Source organism: Macrobrachium nipponense, chromosome 36 (assembly GCF_015104395.2).
Source record: "Macrobrachium nipponense isolate FS-2020 chromosome 36, ASM1510439v2, whole genome shotgun sequence".
Classification (NCBI taxonomy): domain Eukaryota; kingdom Metazoa; phylum Arthropoda; class Malacostraca; order Decapoda; family Palaemonidae; genus Macrobrachium; species Macrobrachium nipponense.
In genome coordinates this window covers 58,218,028-58,238,020 of record NC_087220.1, presented here as the reverse complement: position 1 = coordinate 58,238,020, position 19,993 = coordinate 58,218,028, and the positions used below count along the sequence as shown (strand labels likewise).

The window sequence follows — 19,993 nt, the reverse complement described above, 5'->3', positions numbered from 1 at the left end:
CTCACAGAAGGCCCCCTATCCTAAGAAGGACTCCTGACAATCCCCAAAGGACCCCTTTGGCAAGAAGGACTCCTGACAATCCCCGAAGGACCCCTTTGCTAAGAAGGACTCCTGACACCCTCAGAAGGACCCCTTTTTCTGAGAATGGCTTTCCTCCTCTTGGCCGTTCCCCTCCCCTCCCCCAGGAATCCTACTCACCATATAAAACTTGTCGAAGACGAAGGACACAGGATTGCCCTCATCGTCGAGGAGGACTTTTTCGACGGCCTCGTTCGTCCCGATAACCAAATCTGCCCTGTCGACAGTCTCGTCCACCTCTTCCAGGAGGTCGTTAGCTTCCTCCTGCTGCAGTTCGGGTTCCTCTTCGTATTCCTCCATAATCACCCTATGTTATTCCTTCTGAATACTTCCAACCGACTCCAAAGGGACCCCACGACAACCAAACCACCCCACAACCACTTCCTTTCAACCACAACCGCCCTAACAACCCAAATCTTGAGGACTGAAGAAGACTGTCAGTCTCTCCCAGGGGGGCACAGGAACCAAACATTGTAACTCGACACGCCATTGGCCGGCGGAGATCGATGACGTCAGGACCAGCTCGGATTCCCATTGGCGGACCGCCGCGGATTTTGCGTCATTTTGCTCAATAGCTCTGTTGGCATAATGGTGTTTCCAGAGTGAGAGAGAGAGAGAGAAAAACTGCATAGAATTTGAGAGAGAGAGAGAGAGAGAGAGAGAGAGAGAGAGAGAGAGAGAGAGAGAGACTGCATAATATTTGCAAGAGAGAGAGAGAGAGAGAAACTGCATATATTTGGAGAGAAAGAGAAACTGCTAATAATGATTTGGAGAGAGAGAGAGAGAGAGAGAGAGAGAGAGAGAGAGAGAGAGAGAGAGAGAGAAAAACTGCATATTTGCAAAAGAGAGAGAGCACTACCGTAAAAGAGAGAGAGAGAGAGAGAGAGAGAGAGAGAGAATCATGATTTTTTGCATGTGAGAGGTAAGAGTAGTGCCATAAAATAGAGAGAGAGAGAGAGAGAGAGAGAGAGAGAGAGAGAGAGAATTTGCAAGAGAGAGAGAAACACTTGTCATAAAATTTGCAAGAGTGAAAAAGAAAGACCACTACCAAAAAATGAGAGAGGGAGAATCCCCACACAACCCTTCCATGCTACCTGAAGAAACGATGACGTCACAGTACTACCAGGATGACGTCATAGTAATCACTTACCAGCTATGACGTCACCTCCATATACCCCTCACAACACGAGAGAGAGAGAGAGAGAGAGAGAGAGAGAGAGAGAGAGTTAACAGAGCGGCGTTCTTCAAGGTCCAATAATACCCCCATGCCCCTTTACCCACATCACCCACCTCGCCCACCCACCCTCGTATGATCCATCCACACCCCACCTTATTATTCACCCGCCACCTTATACACTTACCGTCATACCACCCACCCCGCCCACCCTCGGACCCCCAAAATATCTTTGGAATAACATCGTAAACTGAATTGCTGTAGAAGTGGCAGTGGCATCGTGGGATCATGGGTTGTTCGCGTCATTGGAATGGGGGGGAAGAATCCTTGGAATGGGGAAATGGAACGGGGGAAGAATCATTGGAATGGGGAAATGGAATGGGAGAAGAATCATTGGAATGAGGAAATGGAATGGGAGAAGAATCATTGGAATGAGGAAATGGAATGGGGAAGAATCAATGGAATGAGGGAAGAATCCTTGGAATGGGGAAATGGAATGGGGGAAGAATCATTGGAATGGGACAATTTAATGGGGGAAGATTCATTGGAACGGTGGAAGATATTGGAATGGAGAGATGAGTCATTGGAATGGGGGAAGAGTAATTGGAATGAGGGGAAAGAGTTATTGGAATTGTGGGAAGAATCACTGAATGGATGGGACTGAGTCACTGGAGAAAGAATCAGTCAGAGAGAGAGAGAGAGAGAGAGAGAGAGAGAGAGAGAGAGAGAGAGAGAGAGAGAGAGAGAGAGAGAGAGAGAGCCTATCAAGATCACCTCCTTGCTTTGTGCAGGAATAATAATAATAATAATAATAATAATAATAATAATAATAATAATAAACTGCAGCAAATTATGCAATGAAATTCAATACACCACGAAGGCCCCTACCCCCCCCCCCCACCCCCCCCCCCTTTCTCTCTCTCCTCTCTCTCTCTCTCTCTCTCTCTCTCTCTCTCTCTCTCTCATTACTTGGCAAAATCAATGCGCCCCCACGAATCCTGACAATTCGTGGACACGAATCGCCCTCATTCGTGTTTCTGTAAAAGCCCAGAGACTCATTCCCTTTGATGTGCCCGAAGCCTAAATATTTCACAACATGTGATAAGCTTTCATTTTTTGTTTTTTTTTTTTGTGGCGCTGACGTTAAATATCGGCAGATGAGATCACCGGAAGTGTGTGGTGATTGGTGGAAAAGTCTGGCTGGCTGCTCTCGACCAATCAGGCGTGAGAGCACAGGCCTATCTGTGCCAATCAGTAGCGAGAGATATTTTGCCGTTAAAGAACTAATTAATTTTCTGTTTATTATTTTTCTTGTAATTACTCCACTTGAAAAGGTCTTCGTAATCTTAATGATACATGTATTAATATTCATAATTTATCAATGAACCATAAATATGAGTTAGTAATAAACAAAAGTACATATAAACAATTTAAATAATATTCATAACGAGATAAATTACAGTCAGTTCCCCAAATTAAAAGAAATATCTTTATTTCATTCATTTCAATCTATTCATTACAGGTAAATACATTAAAAATCGTACCAACACTTTCATTAATAACCGAACTTCACCAATAAACCGTAATATGAAACTGATAATAAGAAACAAAATAAATCGATAAAATTGTCACTTTTATATACCGCAAAAGAATTCAAGTCACTAATATTTTTTTTTTTTTTTTTTACATTCCAGCTGTCATAGTCAGTGAGGTGTTGCCACGTCTTACGACAGCGGCGCTGCCACGTTTCCTCCTTTGCACTGAGCTTTATTGAAGTCCATTTATCTAATAAATAATAATAAATAATACTATTTAGACATACAGTGGTATCTTTCGTCAGACTGACGGGGAACAAATGTGATTTTGCATTTCATTCGGATTTACCCAAAAAACGAAACAGGAAATTCGTGATGACTTGGTACAAACAAAGATTCGTGTGTGACCGCGCGCGGATACACACACACACACAAATTAAATATATAAACTTTTATTACATCACCGTGATTCACATACATACATCAAGCTCCAAATCTCCTTTAATATCCAATTCGCTCTGCCTCTGAATTAATATATTTCCACATATGTTAACCGAAGGTGAATTTTTTAGTTGATAATAACATCGTCCTCTCGTGGACTCGAACCAGCGCACAGAGGAGAAATCACGACTTCAGTGACGTCTTTTACCGACTCGGCCAGCAAGACGGTGAGGACGTCACTTTGGTCCTGATTTCTCCTCTGTACTCTGGTTCGAATCCACGAGAGGACGAAATTGTTATCGACTAAAAAATTCCCCTTCGGGTAGCATGTATGAAAATATACCAATTCCAAGGTAAAGCAAATTGGATATTAAAGGATATTTATTGCTTAATGCTTGCATATTATATATATATATATATATATATATATATATATATATATATATATATATATATATGTGTGTGTGTTGTGTGTGTGTGTGTGTGTAAATATACACATCATACATATATATTCATCAAAAACACTTTGGAAAAAGCTCATAGAAACGGCAACCCCAACTAGGAATCAAACTACGACTGTAGTACACCACAACCAAACGTAAAATAAGGATAGGACTCCATAGACTCCCAAGGTCGCGTTCAAAAGACTTCCCAGATCCTACAACTACCATGTCCCAAAACCACAGGAAGTCCTGTGAATAGGAAGGCGGAGGAGGAGAGAGGGGGATGAGGAGGAGGAGGAGGAGTGGAGTGGGAGGGGATTGTAGGATCTGAAGTGGAGTCCTTCAAGGTCATCAGTAGGATACCTACGCTTTTGAATCCTAAAGCCTTCCCAAGAGAGTGTCTCAGTGTATGGTAACGAGGTTGATTTTGAGGTGATAATAGTTTAGCTACAAAATCTTGTAGATATTTGAGCCATTTTTGTGGTAAACAGCTAAAAAAAAAATGTAGATAATTAGTAATAGTTGTAGAAAATAGCTACAAAATCCTGTAGATAGTTTGGTAATAGTTGTAGAAAACAGCTAAAAAAATTTTGTAGATAATTTACTAATAATTGTAGAAAACATCTACAAAATCCTGTAGAAAGTTTAGTAATCTTGTAGTAAAGCAGCTACAATATCCAGTGGATACTGTAGTAGAAAATCACCTACAAAATCGTGTAGATATTGTAGCAACAGCTGTAGAAGACAAGCTACAAAATCTTGTAGACGTTTAAGTAATAGCTGTAGTAAAACCTCTACATGCTCTTGTGGATACTGCTGTAGAAAACTATAAACAAAATCTTGTAGACATTGCAGCAATTTTTGTAGTGAATGGCTACACAATCTTGTAGATCCTGTAGTAGAAAATCATCATCAACCTCTCGTAAATACTTTAGCAATAGTTGTAGAAAACAGCTACAACGAACTTGTAGATTTTGTAGTAATCTAGTAGAAAATAATCTCAAATCCTCTCTCTCTCTCTCTCTCTCTCTTTCTCTCTCTCTCTCTCTCTCTCTGAATATGCATACATTCAGATGAATGCCACGTGCTTGCGCGCGCGCATGAGCGAGTCACCAATAGGCAGGAAGCCTGTGCTACGCTTCAGTAAGAGAGAGAGAGAGAGAAGAGAGAGAGAGAGAGAGAGAGAGAGAGAGAGAGAGAGAGAGAGAGAGAGATTCGGAACAAATTAAAACATTAGATAATTCATGTTTATTGGTATTAGAAGCTGCAGAGAGAGAGAGAGAGAGAGAGAGAGAGAGAGAGAGAGAGAGAGAGAGAGATTCAAATTCAAGCCTTACAAAAAGCATCAAAAACCAAAAACTGAAGAACAAAAAAATCGCTTCTGGCATCACAAAAATGATGGTCACCTCACGACAAAAAAAAAAAAAAAAAAAAATCCCAATCCTACCTTAGTCAACAACAGAGTCCTAGCCATGATCCTACCAGGCTCTGAGAGGGCCGTCGCGAAGGAATTCATCATCTTCGCTGCCAGCATCCTACGAAGGATTCCTGAGGCACACTGATTACTATATCTTTTGCTCTCCAAGAGCACAAGATGGACACTGGAGTCATAGTCAGTCACCGTGACGACAAAGAATTGTAAAGGTTTGTCAATATGATCTCTGCTGGATCATCATCTTCTTCGTCATTAAATCATAATTAGACTTAGGAGGTGTGATCGTTGGTGAAAGTGATGTTCTATATAAAGACACAGAGAGAGAGAGAGAGAGAGAGAGAGAGAGAGAGAGAGAGAGAGAGAGAGAGAGAGAGAGAGAGAGAGAGAGAGTGTGTGTATGTGTCGCAGCAAATCAAAACTAATATCCATTAAAAACTAAAATAATATCCATTATAAACTAAAATATCTAACTTAATTATGTGCGTAATTGTCTCTTACCCTTACGTCATCGAGAGAGAGAGAGAAGAGAGAGAGAGAGAGAGAGAGAGAGAGAGAGACTCGTAACTTTGTATTTAACCGAACTCGATATTTCTTATAAATATATCAACCAAGCGTCATGTAATTAACGACAAAACATCTACGAAAAATAAAGCTATTATATACATGTATACAACTTGTCACCAACAAACATCACACATTACAAAATAATAATAATAATAATTCATTACAAATTAACTACGGTTGAATTACGGTCATTATTAGCGAGGCCTCACGACCGCGCGTGCGCAAAAATATAACGAAGATGCTTGTGGTTTACTCTCAATGGGCCAAGGGCGGTTTCTCTTCTATACTCGTAATTTCGGCTTCCCCGTTGAATCTATCCCGTGATTTCCCTGCGTTATCTAGTTCTGAGAGGCTAGACTCATTCTCACATGAGTCTATAGTATGATCTTGCCCCCCCCCCCCCCCATAGAATCGATCCCGTGTTTACCCAGAATTATCTGGTTGGAAAATAGCTAGACCCATTCTCCCCATGAGTCTACGAAGCTTCGTTATAATTGTCGTTATACCGTTTTCAACGGTTTAAAAATACGACAGGTGATTGCGTCGTCGATAAATAAAACGGTATCGACGGTTATTAACGGTATATAGCCTTAAAATAATGGAAATTACTTCGAGTTTGAGACAATCATTTAATAAATAACCAATTTACAAACCGTAGGAGTTATTACAACGCGCATGCGCAAAATAGCGTTATTGGCGGTTAAAAAAACCTGTATGTGCACTTTAAATAAAGTGACTTCGTATTATTGAGAAGAAATACTTTTAGAATCAATTGACAAACTGTAGCTCTTTCGTAAAATGAAGCTATCCTACTGCGCATGTGCAAACAGTGACGTCATCGAGTGACCTAAAAAAAAAAATTTTCATAAATAACCTATTGATTCAAAGTACAAGTACCAGATATATAGACCAATTTCAAAACATGATTAAAACATTTTCTGTTTTGGGTGGCAGCTGGTCCAACCAATTACCAAATTTCTCGGTAATTTAGGGTGTCTGTCTCAGAGAGAGAGAGAGAGAGAGAGAGAGAGAGAGAGAGAGAGAGAGAGAGAGAGAGAGAGAGACGTGAAATTCCCCAAAAGTCCAGAAAGTGTTCTGTATTGATGAAGCAATAACGCCTACTTGGCACCTCCCTGCAATCTTGCTTCAACCCTTGAATTAACTATAAGAACCGGAAATACCCCTAATTTCGACCCCTCCTTCCCCTAAAGGAGGAGAAGGGATGAAGGGCAGGTGGAGGGATAAGTAACACCTCCAACTTCCCCTCTTTGACTTTTTTCTAAAAAAAAATAATAATAAATAAAGATGTAAAAGAAGAAAAAATCTTCCGAGATCAAGGTCGTGAGACACTTTGTGTGTGTGTGTGTTGAGAGAGAGAGAGAGAGAGAGAGAGAGAGAGAGAGAGAGAGAGAGAGAGAGAGAGATCTAAGCTATTATTCTGGGTAATTAAAACTCATTGACCCATATAACACAAAGCCACTCTTGTATCATGATTTGTTCACAAGTCCAACTTAATAATGTACTCAAGAGTCAATGCGTACAGTACTATCTATGCTTTTTTCATACTATAACACAATGCTAGTGCTGTGCTGTATTTATAAAGTGCTTTTATCTTAAAAGTTCTTAAGTTAAAATTTCACAAGTAGAGAGTGTCTGTACCTCTCTATTAAGTATGTAGTCATACTCATACTTGACCAGTTACAATATGCGACACACAGTACATTTCCTTGTACTGAACTTGAGTCATGAATCCTCCTTATCATTTCACACGAAAATTCAATAAGCTTTATGATGTCCCACTTACGATAAGCGTTTTGTAATATGTTATAGATAGTGTACATAGAAGTTTATCTGTTATAAATTGAGGTAGGTATATGATAGGAATTCAGATTTATTTCATATCTTGCTAGATTTGTAATATATCTTGATAAGATATTTTTAAACTCTACTGTGACAGATGTTGTTGAATGTATGGATGTCCTTATGCTGTTTTCAAACTCAGGGATAGATATGTATGTATGTATGTAGGTCCTTATGCTACTTTCAAACTGTGACAGATATTGTTGTATGTATGTATATATTTATATTTATGTATGTATGTATGTCCATATGCTATTTTCAAACTAGGATATTGTTGTATGTATGTATGCATGTTCGTACGTATAGTATATAGCATAAATCATAAACAAAGAAATTCAGCTACCAGATATAATACATAATTTCCAGCAAAATATTCCCAGTCTCCCAACCCAAGGACCACTACATCCTCTTTACCAGTTTCTGGTTCAGACAAAAACATGGAATGGGCGGAATGCCCATTATGTACTTCCAACAGGGCTACCCACCTCCCACCCCATAAACAAAACAGTTCAACTTCCCCACCTCTCCTCCCATACAATAGACTTCCATGACATTAACTTCACAATTCACCACTGCTTTATCTTGTATCCATTTCATTTGTCGAAGTTCATATCAAGTGGGTATGCCCCCATACTAATTCTTTCTCTTGAAAACAATGGCCCTCATAACTGACCTTGGCAGATGTTACTATTCTATCCCTTAGCTCTACTATCCATTTCTCTTGATTAATTCCTTATCTCGACTACAAGTGGCTTTCATCAGTACTTTGGCAACTGTTATTATTCTATCCCAACATACCCATTCTCACTCATACTTCAGACCCACCATCTTCATCCAATTAGAGAAATCATCTCTGAGCAACTGTTTCGAGTAACAAATAAAAAAAAAATAAATGTAAAACAAACAGGCCATGTCCTTAATCAAATCCCTTTCCTTCACGCTACAAACAACAAAAACAAATGCTAAACAAACATAAAACAAACAAATCATTTAAGCCTGACAAGACACTCAGTGTCACAAGAGCATCTGTCATTGCTTAATCAGTGCCTGTCATGCTCAGTGATAATTTTAAGTGTCTGGGAGTGTGCGCTCTAGGGTTGTATGTTTCTTAAGGAGGCGTATTAGGTTCGGCTGTTACAATAAAATGTACTTTATCTACTAATTGGATTACTAAAATTTAGTTATTATTAATGTTTATTTACCTATCCTGTACTGTTTATAAAAAGCTTATCTAGAGTGTATCAAATTCATATAAATATTAACAACAACCAAACTAAAAGATACTTCATTTTTACATGTATAACTGAATCACGAAAGTTTGGAACATGATAAATCCATAAATAAAGGTATAAGCTACGAAGGAAAAATAAACAGTGTTTCTGCAAGATCTTTCGACTCTACGTCCTTTACTCAGCAGATAAACTGACTTACATGAGGAACCCTCTTGTAAGTCAGTTTATCTGCTGAGTAAAGGACATCGAGTCAAAAGATCTTGCAGAAACTCCATTGTTTATTTTTCCTTCGTGGCTTATACCTTTATTCATTTTACATAAACATTAAAAACTCATACATCATAGGAATACTAAACAGTTGCCTTTCACCCGACCAAGTTTCTGAATTTTCTCACAGATCCCTAAAAGCAAATTTTTTTTTTTCTTCTAACACCTCTTTTCCTCCAGGCCCTGAGAAGGTTATGGTAGTGGGTTACTTTCAAAATGCCTTTGCATAAAGATATTTCTGGGCTCAGCTCGTGTCGCTGCGCGAAATATCCTTTAATCTATTATTTCTAGGGTAAATGTACTAACACATACCAGAGAATAAATAAAATAAAGAAAAAGGTCAGTATAACCTGACTCGCTCACCCTCCAAGAGTGGGTGTCGGTATGAACACTAGGCGAGTGGAGACCACTACCACGAGCCAAATACCAATAGAAATCTCCCACAACAAAAACCCTCCATGAGGAGAGCCGACCACAGAGTGAGCAGCTCGTACTACTACTACTCCATCCCATGCTGCCCGACGGTGCTGCGCCTCTGGTGGCCATCCTTTTCAGTTTAGCGCACACGAGTCACCACGTGATATTTTTCTCTCTGTGTTTTTTTGTCTGCCCTTTCGTTGGATTATCTATGATGGAGCGTGCAGCTATTGCAGCAGCTAAGTTAAGTACTCAGTATTTATGGTTAGTTGGTTTTTTCCGGCCCTCAGTCAGTATTTGCCGTTTTTAGGTATAAATACGAACTCGGGGTCGGAAGCATGGCAGCATGGTTCTGCCGCGTGGTGGGTTCGTTCTCGGTCTCCCATACCTAGAACATCCCCTTATCTATATACGCTCTATATTTATTATCCATTTTACTTAGGGTACTGTCTACTCAGGTTTGTCATGCATGCATGTCTTTTACTTATGTAGGCTTCTTCTTTCCAGACCCTAGTCCCGGCTCTTAGTATCGGCCTCTGACTAGCTTTGAGTGGTAGACTTTCCTTCGGGTTAGTCGTACACTCCTGGATTTTTTCTCCTACTATATTGTTTTCTTTCTTTTATTTTATTTTATTATACCATGTATTTTGTTGTGGCTAGGTTAGTTAGGCGTCTGGCTTAGCCTAGGTCCTGGCTCCTTGAGCCTATGCTACCGCTCATCAGTTCGGTTGCTTCCTATAGCATCTCTCTGATCAGTCGGTTTGGCCCAGTAGGTCTCCATGCTACCGCTTTTCAGTTCAGTTGCTTCCCGATAGCATCTCTCTGATCAGTTGGTTGGTCCTAGGCTTAGTTATCTTATTTTAGTCTTACCGCCTCGTGGTCACTACGCGATCACGAGACAGCCAGACGCCTGGCCCAGTCCCCTTCCCCCCTCCTCCCACTCTTCCATAGAGTCGGGGGAAGGTGGGTCGGTCTGCCCACGCTCGCTCCACATACCCGAGCATGCCTCCCTCTCTCCCCCCAGGCGGAGGGGCCAGGGAGACGGGACAGACCCAGACTGGACGCGACCTCTCCGGCTTCCTCGGTCCGGCCCGGTGGTGATGTGGTGGGGGGTACTGGCCCTTTCCCCCCATCCGTTGCTTCCTTGTCGCTCCGGTTCGCTCGAGCCTGTATGTCTCCTCGCTCTTTCCGACCTTGCTAGGACTCCTTTCCTGATCGGAGTCCTGGCATCCAGCGGGAAGATGTTAGTCCACCCAGTAGAGTGGACCGGAACATACAGTGGGTCCCTGCTAACCTTACCGCATTGCTGAGTTACTAAACTCCGCTACGCACTGGACTTGGTCCGGTTCGTTTGAGTTTTAGGTTTAAGCGTTATTAGATTAACTATAAGTTTATCTTAAGTACCTTAAACCTTTTCCCCCCCTCCCTTACATGTCTTACCGGATAGCTCCGGGATTATAGCCTATTCAGGCAAGGCAGGGGGGGGTTATGCCCAAATTTTTTCCGAGCTCCGGCATGCAACGGAGTTCTTCTGTCCTTTAGCCTGTAAGTGTTATTCTTTAAGATACTCATGTATCTTCCCACTTACAGGCCACCAACTGTGAGCAATCCGGGATGCGCCGCCACACTTCAGGACCATGTGGACACGAAGTTTGCCGGTCCCATGCTCCATGCGCGACGCTGCACGGGGACATCCAGGTCTGGTACCATGAGACGTGTACCATATGTTACGATCTGGTGAGCCAGCTTTTTAGAAGGGGTGAGTATCCCATCTCCGGTAGCTGCTCCGCTTCTGTTTAGTGCTTTAAGTTTTCATCATCACTTTAACTTAAGGCATCTAAGTTTAAGTTATAATTTAATTTAAGTTTTAGTTTTAAGTGATTCTTAAATCTAATCTACGCCCTCTCTTCCAGGCGCCGGCAGTGAAGGATACCGCACTGGCAACCCTGCGGGCCGGGTCGGCGGTTTTGGGAAGAACGCCGCCAAGGGTATGCCCTACATCTTGGAGAAGCGGTTGGCGCTGTTAATCTTCCCCGGAGGCAAGGCGACAGGATACGTCGACCCAGTAGAGGCGGCCCCTACTATCGCCTTCATCCAACAACAGCTGGCTGCCTCATTAACTGATCAAGACCAGGATATCTCCACGGACGTCGCGACTCTAGATATTAATGTGGAACCTATGGTATTGGTGTAGACGACCTGTTGGTCGAGGTAAGTAGGGTGGACACCCAAGGGTCACCCTTGGGTGTAACTGTTTCTTCTACTCCTGCCAACCTCTCCATCCTTCCAAGGCTTTACAGGTGATGAATTATATACTCCTCCTGACGCTTCGGTTAGACCTAAGGTCAAGGGTCAAGCAGTGAAATCCTTGACTAAGGCGTCGTCGTCGTCTAAGAAGTCGACTTCGGCGTCATCCTCCTCACTAGTAAGTCTCCGGCTGCGAATCCCGGAGCAGACAGGTCTAAAGCTTCTAGCTCCGGCTCTAAGTCCTCGAGGAGTAAATCCTCCAGAGAGAGATCTCGCACCCCGGCAGAGTCACCAGTTTCCGCTACCCTTGGTTCCGATTCAGAGCCACCCCCCCCTCCACCTCCGCAGCAGCTCCGGCCTTGGACTCCAATGCTGGCCTGTTGCAACAGGTGGGCGACCTGGTTGGGTCCCTAAAGAGTAGCATGGAACAAATGATCTCTCGTCTGTCGGATAGGATTACTTCCAAGACTCCATTATAGCCGGACTGAGAGAAGCCCCTCTAGCCTCTCCTCCACTTTTCCAATACGAGTGGAACTCAGCTTCCTCCGTATGACTCGCTACCTCCGTTCTCGATGAACAATCCATGGAGAGTAGCGTCATACGCCCCCTTCCAAGACGGTCTCATTTCCATACCGGAATTCGGAACTCGAAGGATAGAGGACTTCGAGTTCTTCCCGGAAGACCTCCAGCCTCCGTTCATAGGCTACGCAAGGCTTACAGCTTCAGCCATGGTTTCGGGATGATAGGGTACCAAAGGAGACAGTCCTCTATTCACGAGACCAGGCTCAGAGAGAATGGCTTCAGATGTTTAGAGGACATGGATTGTTTCTAAATACCAGGATACAACCTTTCAAGAGTCCCTTTACCATTTTCACAATGGATGACAGTAACCCCGCCTACCCGTTACTGACAAAGATCGCGAGGTCTACCATCCCAGCGGCCCAGAAGGGGGAACACCATGCCTCAATTGAAGGAAGCAGATCCCACATCTCCGTTGCTCCCCTCAGCTGGAGAATTGTGGGAGGACTTGCCAAACCCCACCTTGCTCAGCTGGCCAAACTCAAACCGGACTGTGCTATGGAGCAGTTTGGTGAAAAGCTACCCAGGCTCCCAGATGGCCTTATTCAGGCTGAATTTTGACGCGAAATCGCGATTAGCCAGATCTATTAACTCTATGGCTATGTCCGAGGTAGCAACATAGCTTATGGCTCAGAACCACTTTTTAAGCTCATGACCAAAGCCCTGACTCAAACGGTACAGTCGGATATGTTTGAGTTTGCCACTGCTAGAACGAATTGTAGGAAGCATGTCCTACAAGAGGCAACCATTCGACATGACCGAATAGGTTACTCTCGTCTAACATCTGGGGAGCAGATCTCTTCCCAGAAGCTATGGTGAAGGAAGTCCAGTCAGAGGCTACGAGGCTGAACAGAGCCTTAAGGACCGTTGGGGCCTTACGGCTAAGAGGAGACAAGACCTAAACACCTAAAGGTAAGGGACAGAGGAAACCTAGGCGTTTCCATCCTTACCAGAAAAAGCAGCCACGCTTTCCTCAGCAAGTTCCAGCGTGCCCTTAGTGCAAACAGCCAACCTTCCACCTCTAAGGCTCAATCACAGCCAATTTATGTGATATCCCCTCAGCCTCAGCCCTCCACCTCTTACGCCATCTCTCCAGCTTACAATCAAGCCTTCGAGAGTCAAGCTTCACAGAAGTATGACCGCTCGGGTAAGGGGAGGCAGAGGTAAGCTTCCTTTCGTGGGAGAGGATCGGGAGGCCCCTTTAACAGGGGAAGCACTTCAGAGGAGGCCGAGGCGGTTACCAGAACCAATGAAGAACTTCAGGTAGGAGGGAGGCTGTTTCACTTTCGCCACCGGTGGAACTTCAGCGAATGGGCTCAGAGCATAGTGTCAAAAGGCCTGGGTTGAGCTGGTTGACGAACCCACCTCCATCCAGACCTTTCCGTCAACTTCCTTCCAAAGAATTGACGGAGTACGCAGAGGACCTCCTTCAGAAAGGAGCTATAGCGAGAGTCAAGAGATTAAAATTTCAAGGTCGCTTGTTCAGCGTGCCAAAGAAAGGCTCACAAAAAAGAAGGGTAATCTTAGACTTGTCCCGCTTAAACTTAGCCATCCGCTGCGACAAGTTCAAGATGCTCACGATCTCACAGGTGCGGACCTACTTCCCGTGGGGCGTCACCACCTCTATCGATCTTACAGACGCCTACTATCATATCCCTATTGCAAGACACTTCCGTCCGTATCTGGGTTTCAAGATAGGAGACCAGGCATTCTCCTTCAAGGTAGTCCCCTTCGGACTCAACGTGGCACCCAGGGTGTTCACGAAACTAGCGGAAGCGGTAGTGCAACAACTCAGATCACAAGGGATTATGGTAGTAGCGTATCTCGACGATTGGTTTGATCTGGCTTCAACAGTCGAGGAATGCAACAGAGCTACACTGAAAGTGATTCAGTTCCTGGAATATCTAGGCTTCAAGATAAACAGGACCAAGTCAAGACTCACTCCAGAGTCAGACTTTCAGTGGCTGGGCATTCAATGGAATCTATCCTCCCATACTCTGTCGATTCCATCAACCAAAAGGAAAGAAATAGCGAAGTCAGTCAAGCAATTTCTAAGTCACAAACTGGCGTCAAGGAGAGCTCAGGAGAGGATCCTGGGTTCTCTCCAGTTTGCATCAGTGACGAACGTCTTAATGAAAGCCAAACTGAAAGACCTAACCAGAATCTGGCGCTCACGAGCAAATGTCAGGGCCAGGGACAAACTATCCTCAGTCCCTCTGATTCTAAAGAATCGTCTTCGGCCGTGGCGAAAGTCAAGAATTTGTCAGTGTCAGTACCCCTTCAGTTCCCTCCACCAGGGATTACCATCCACACAGACGCGTCCTTAAGCGGTTGGGGAGGGTATTCACAGGTCCAAAAGGTTCAAGGAACTTGGTCACCTCAGTTCAGTCAGTTCCATATAAACGTACTGGAGGCAATGGCAGTGTTCTTGACTCTAAAAAGGTTGCGCCCACCAAAGTACTCCCACATAAAGCTAGTTCTGGACAGCGCAGTGGTATTCATTGTATAAACAGAGGAGGCTCCAAGTCACGTCATCTAAATCATGTGATGGTAGCCATCTTCTCCCTGGCAGACAAGTTCAGTTGGCATCTCTCCTCCACTCACATAGCTGGAGTGAGAAACGTCATAGCAGACGCGTTATCCCGATCAGTGCCCCTAGAGTCGGTAATGGTCCCCACTGGACAACATTGTTCGTTCCAATGGATCCTTCAAGAGTCCCCGGGAGGGCTACAGGTGGATCTCTTCGCATCTCAAGCGAATCACAAACTTCCCTGTTATGTAGCCCCCAACCTGGACCCTCTGGCCTATGCCACGGACGCCCTGGGCTCTAGACTGGAAACAACTGGAAGAAGATTTATGTCTTTCCCCCAGTGAATCTTCTTATGAAAGTTTTACAAACAAACTCAGGACGTTCAAGGGTCAAGTGGCTCTAGTAGCCCCAAGACTGGCCGAAGAGCAATTGGTATCCCCTAATTCTGGAGCTGGGCCTTCGTCCTCTTCGGATCCCCAATCCCAAGCTCTCCCAGTCAGTACAAACGAAGACTGTGTTCGCTTCCTCAGGGATTCTCAAACCCTAACTTTATGGATTTCATGAAGTTTGCGGCAAAAATAGATGCGAATATTGACCCTCAGAATATTCTCTTCTTGGAATCCGATAAAAGGGATTCAACTTTGAGACAGTACGATGCTGCTGTCAAAAAGTTAGCAATCTTCCTGAGAGAATCTGATATTAGAATCATGACAGTTAATTCAGCTATATCCTTTTTCAGATCCTTATTTGAAAAAGGTTTAGCAGCTAGCACGATTAGCGACAAACAAGTCAGCCTTGAAAAAAGATATTTCAATTTGGGTTCAACATAGACTTGACGGATTCCTATTTCTCGTCTATTCCTAAGGCATGTGCTAGACTTAGACCTTCTGTAAGGCCTACGTCAGTTTCATGGTTCTTAAACGATGTTCTAAACTGGCTTCAGAAACCGACAATGACACATGCTCGTTTATAATGCTCTTAAGGAAAACCCTGTTTTTATTAAGCTTAGCTTCAGGAGCAAGAATTTCAGAACTGTCGGCTTTATCCAGAGATCCGGATCATATTCAATTCCTTCCCACAGGGGAGTACTACTTTCTCCGGAACGTAGCTTTTTAGCAAAGAATGAAGATCCTTTGATGAGGTGGGAACCTTGGAAGGTACTACCCCTTCCACAAGATGTATCTCTTTGCCCAGTTACAACCTTACGAGCCTTTCTGTCCAGGACCTCCTCATCCTCATCGGTCCCCTCTTTAAGAGGGAAAAAGGTGGTACTTTATCCATTAAAGGCATCAGGCAGCAAATCCTGTACTTTATTAAGCAAGCCAATCCTGACTCTTTCCCGAAAGCACATGATGTTAGGGCAGTAGCCACCTCATTAATTATTTTTCCAACACATGAACTTCGATGAGTTGAAAAAGTATACCGGATGGAAATCGCCGACAGTGTTCAAACGCCATTACCTTAAGTCCTTGGAAGCTCTGAAATTTTCAGCAGTAGCAGCGGGAAAAACTGTTTCCCCGATTCTAGTTAATTTGTAGTAGAAGATTCAGTCCTCCTTTCTACCTGCTTCACCCAACAGTTCGTCTATTCCTACCGTGTTCATTTACATTCACCTGGTGTCTTGAGCTGCTTTTATGATGATGTAGTGGGTGCCCCTTAGTTTTTGCTAGGGGACACTCACAGATGATTATGGATTTTGATCTCATGGATGTTACCCCTTATTTTTATGCTAGGGGATACATCTCATTTATAATGGTTACGGGTTTTGTATATTAAGTCTATGCATTCCTTATATATTATCATTGTTGTCTAATTTGTTCATTTGACTACTCTAATTGCTATTATATTTTGATACATGCCTTTACACAGATACCATTTTGTTACATGTAAGCCATTTACCTCTGTACATATGTAAATTACCTATGATAAGAAAACATGTTTAGAATTAAGGGTAATTTAAGCATATTTCTATTTTGTATCACTGTGTATTTGTATCTTTTTAGCAATTATATTCTTTTTTATATTTACTTTATTTTTTATTTGAGACCTATTCTGATTTATTTTATTACTTTGTTTACAATCTTGTGCTATTTCTCTGGTACGATTCGCGCAGCGACACGAGCTGAGCCCAGAAAAGGGATTTTGACGTAAGGAAAAATCTATTTCTGGGCGATTGGCTCGTGTCGCCAGCGAAATCCCACCCTACCCATCCCTTCGCCCAAGTTGTCTGCTAACTTCAGGATGGCCACCAGAGGCGCAGCAGTCGGCAGCATGGGATGGAGTAGTAGTAGTACGAGCTGCTCACTCTGTGGGTCGGCTCTCCTCATGGAGGGTTTTTTGTTGTGGGAGATTTCTATTGGTATTTGGCTCGTGGTAGTGGTCTCACTCGCCTAGTGTTCATACCGACACCCTCTTGGAGGGTGAGCGAGTCAGTTATACTGACCTTTTTCTTTATTTTATTTATTCTCTGGTATGTGTTAGTACATTTACATAAAGATATTTTACATCTAATAAATCTTCCCCAACATCAGACTAGACCACAATGAGTGTTAAGAAACGCCAAACTGAATTAACATTGACAATATATCGGTCCACATCATTCCAGTTTTGTAAGTTTAGACACAACTAAAAGCAAACTGGTCGTGAATTCTCAACCAGATTTCAATGTCAACAACATAATGCGCCAAATCATTTCAGCATCAGTTTATACAGAAGTACAATTAAAATGATTGTTACAAATCTGGTTGTGGTGCACTAAGCCGAAACTTTCCATGTTGCCAATAAATCCCTGAGCTTTTAGCACAGTATTCAAAGAACTCACTTTCCACAGAAACTAAAAAAAAAAAAAAAAAAAACAAAAAAAAAAAAAAAACCCTTGTAGACCTTAAACCTACCTTTATCGTCCAATCTACATACAACAGATTCTCCATAACAATTGTTTAATATAAAGATACAAATACGTTTGAAACAGGTACTCACCCTGAACACAGAGTGGGCCGGGGTGATTTTCTGGCGTTGCACGCTGTCCCCTCCCTTGCCGAAGAGGCGATTTCGGAGGTGGTAGGCACCCTTCGTCATGAAGGAGTTGATGAGGGAACCTGACAAAAACAAAGAGAGAGAGGTTTCGTTATTATAATGTACGAAACATTTTTATATCACACTTCTAATGCTTTGTTTCAAAAGTTAGGACTTCCCTTCCCACCTCATAATGTACCCATTTCATTATCATATTCAAACCTGCCCCCCCACCACCTACTACAGCTTATTGCAAAGCCCTCAACTCTTAAAAGTGTATGCTTAATTTACTTGAACCAAAACTCTTAATTTTCTTATTCAGCTGCATCTGCAGACCTTTGGATTCTGACGAGAAGTACTTACCTGGATCTGGGAAAATGCGATGCTTCGAAGGATCGACGTGACTCTGGGTCAAGTTCTCCAAAACCTCGCCATCTTCCTTCTTGGAAAATTGGCTTCCCCTATAGAGTGGGTAATACAAGGTTTGGAATCAATGTTAATCTTTGGAAATTTGTCTGTAGAACCATGCAGTGCTATCCTGCTTAGCTCATAGATACTGTATGTCACTAGTTAAAATGACGAACTTCAAAGTTTGAATCCATAAGGGAAATGCTAATAGTGAAAATCATGAAACTAAACTGCAAAGGCTCAAACAAGACGGTTAAGTATATAAATCGACGAAACTACAATACTTTACATTATGATCTTATAACTTTATTAAAGACAAAAACTAAAGCAACTCGGAAACTAAATTAACCTCTAACATTACAATGACAATTAACAGTAAAAGAAAATCACAAATTAAACAATTAAAAATCTTATATATTCAGTTTTGAATTCTCCAATTTTCCTCAGAGAGAAAAAGTAGTTACAGTTAAGAAATTAAATCTTACAGAATATAAAGAGGATCATATTTCATGACACAAAACAAGCGCATCTATCAAATGATTACATGACATGAATCTATAATTAAGATGATTATGGAAATGATAAATTAACGGAAATTGAACTATGGCATCATAACAAGAATATGAAATTAATGTCGCAATGACAGGATTACGTACAAAAATGATGATGAGCTGATGTTGTCAGTCAGATGTCAATACATGAGGTCACATGTCAAGTCCTTTTGGTGTAAAGTGTAATAAACAATTAATTTATCAGAATGTAACAAACAAATTAAAATATTAAAACAACAGTACTACTCAACTAATTCTCTAATACTGAAAAGACAAACTTAAATTACAGTAATGTCTGGGTGTCTTGCAAGTTAGAACATTAAAACTACTCAAATAATTCTCTAATACTGAAAAGACAATACACAAAAATACAAATTAAATGTCCAGGTATTTTTTAGTACAATTCACATAAACATGTTCGAAGACAGTAAGCTCCCCCGTAGCTCTGCAGTTGTTTATCCTGTTAGAAAGGGAATAGTATTCAACTTTGTAGCATTTCCAACAGCTCTCGCTGAATTGTGTCCCATTTTACCTACTTAAGTTTGAAAAAACCTTCTGGAAAAATTGGTGAAACCAGTATTCACCACTCAAGGGTAGGAACCAACAAATATCAGATTTTAAAGTCTTTGTGAACTTATGTGCTATTTTCTAGAATAAATTAAAAGTAATGTTTATTATCTGTAAATAAAAAACAAGATTAAAAGTGCAAAGACATAAAATAGGGTGTCATACAAGACAAGGGGAAAATTCAAAACAAAAAGAATAAATAAAGAATATAAAAATCAATGAACATGCACAAAAACACAAGACAAAAGTTTACAAACTACCAGTGACCAGAACAATAGTCCATATAAATATATATGTATATATATTTATAGTATATTATTCTCAAAGAATCAATCTTTTGATACTAAAAATACTAAAAATCACATACAGTAATACACATTCTATTGAGATAAAACAAAATACATCACAGTCAAAATCTACAAATAATTCAAAAACAGAAAATCATACAAATGGTGCTGTATGTCAAGACCAATTTCCCCCCCAAAAAACAGTCAAAAGTATATACTGGCATTAAATGCTAGAAACATAGAATTGTAACCACAATGCCTGTCAACAAAAATATATCCTATAAAAATGATCAGCATTAGCCCAAAAGGTGTAGATGTTTCAAAAATAAAAACTAAAATGTTCATTCAATCTAAGACTTGTAT

The 19,993-nt window shown here is 41.7% G+C and overlaps 1 protein-coding gene across 11 annotated transcripts in view; it reads right to left on the bottom strand.

Moving 5' to 3' along the window:
• Window positions 1-19,993, bottom strand: part of LOC135203722 (calpain-A-like) — a 117,199-nt gene that overhangs the window by 48,064 nt on the left and 49,142 nt on the right. For all 11 annotated transcript variants that reach the window (XM_064233631.1, XM_064233630.1, XM_064233633.1 and 8 more), the window contains 2 exons: window positions 18,181-18,278; window positions 17,782-17,900 (listed from right to left, as the gene is read on the bottom strand). In XM_064233631.1, the coding sequence (XP_064089701.1) occupies window positions 17,782-17,900; window positions 18,181-18,278 (217 nt within the window). The remainder of the gene's footprint in view (window positions 1-17,781; window positions 17,901-18,180; window positions 18,279-19,993) is intronic.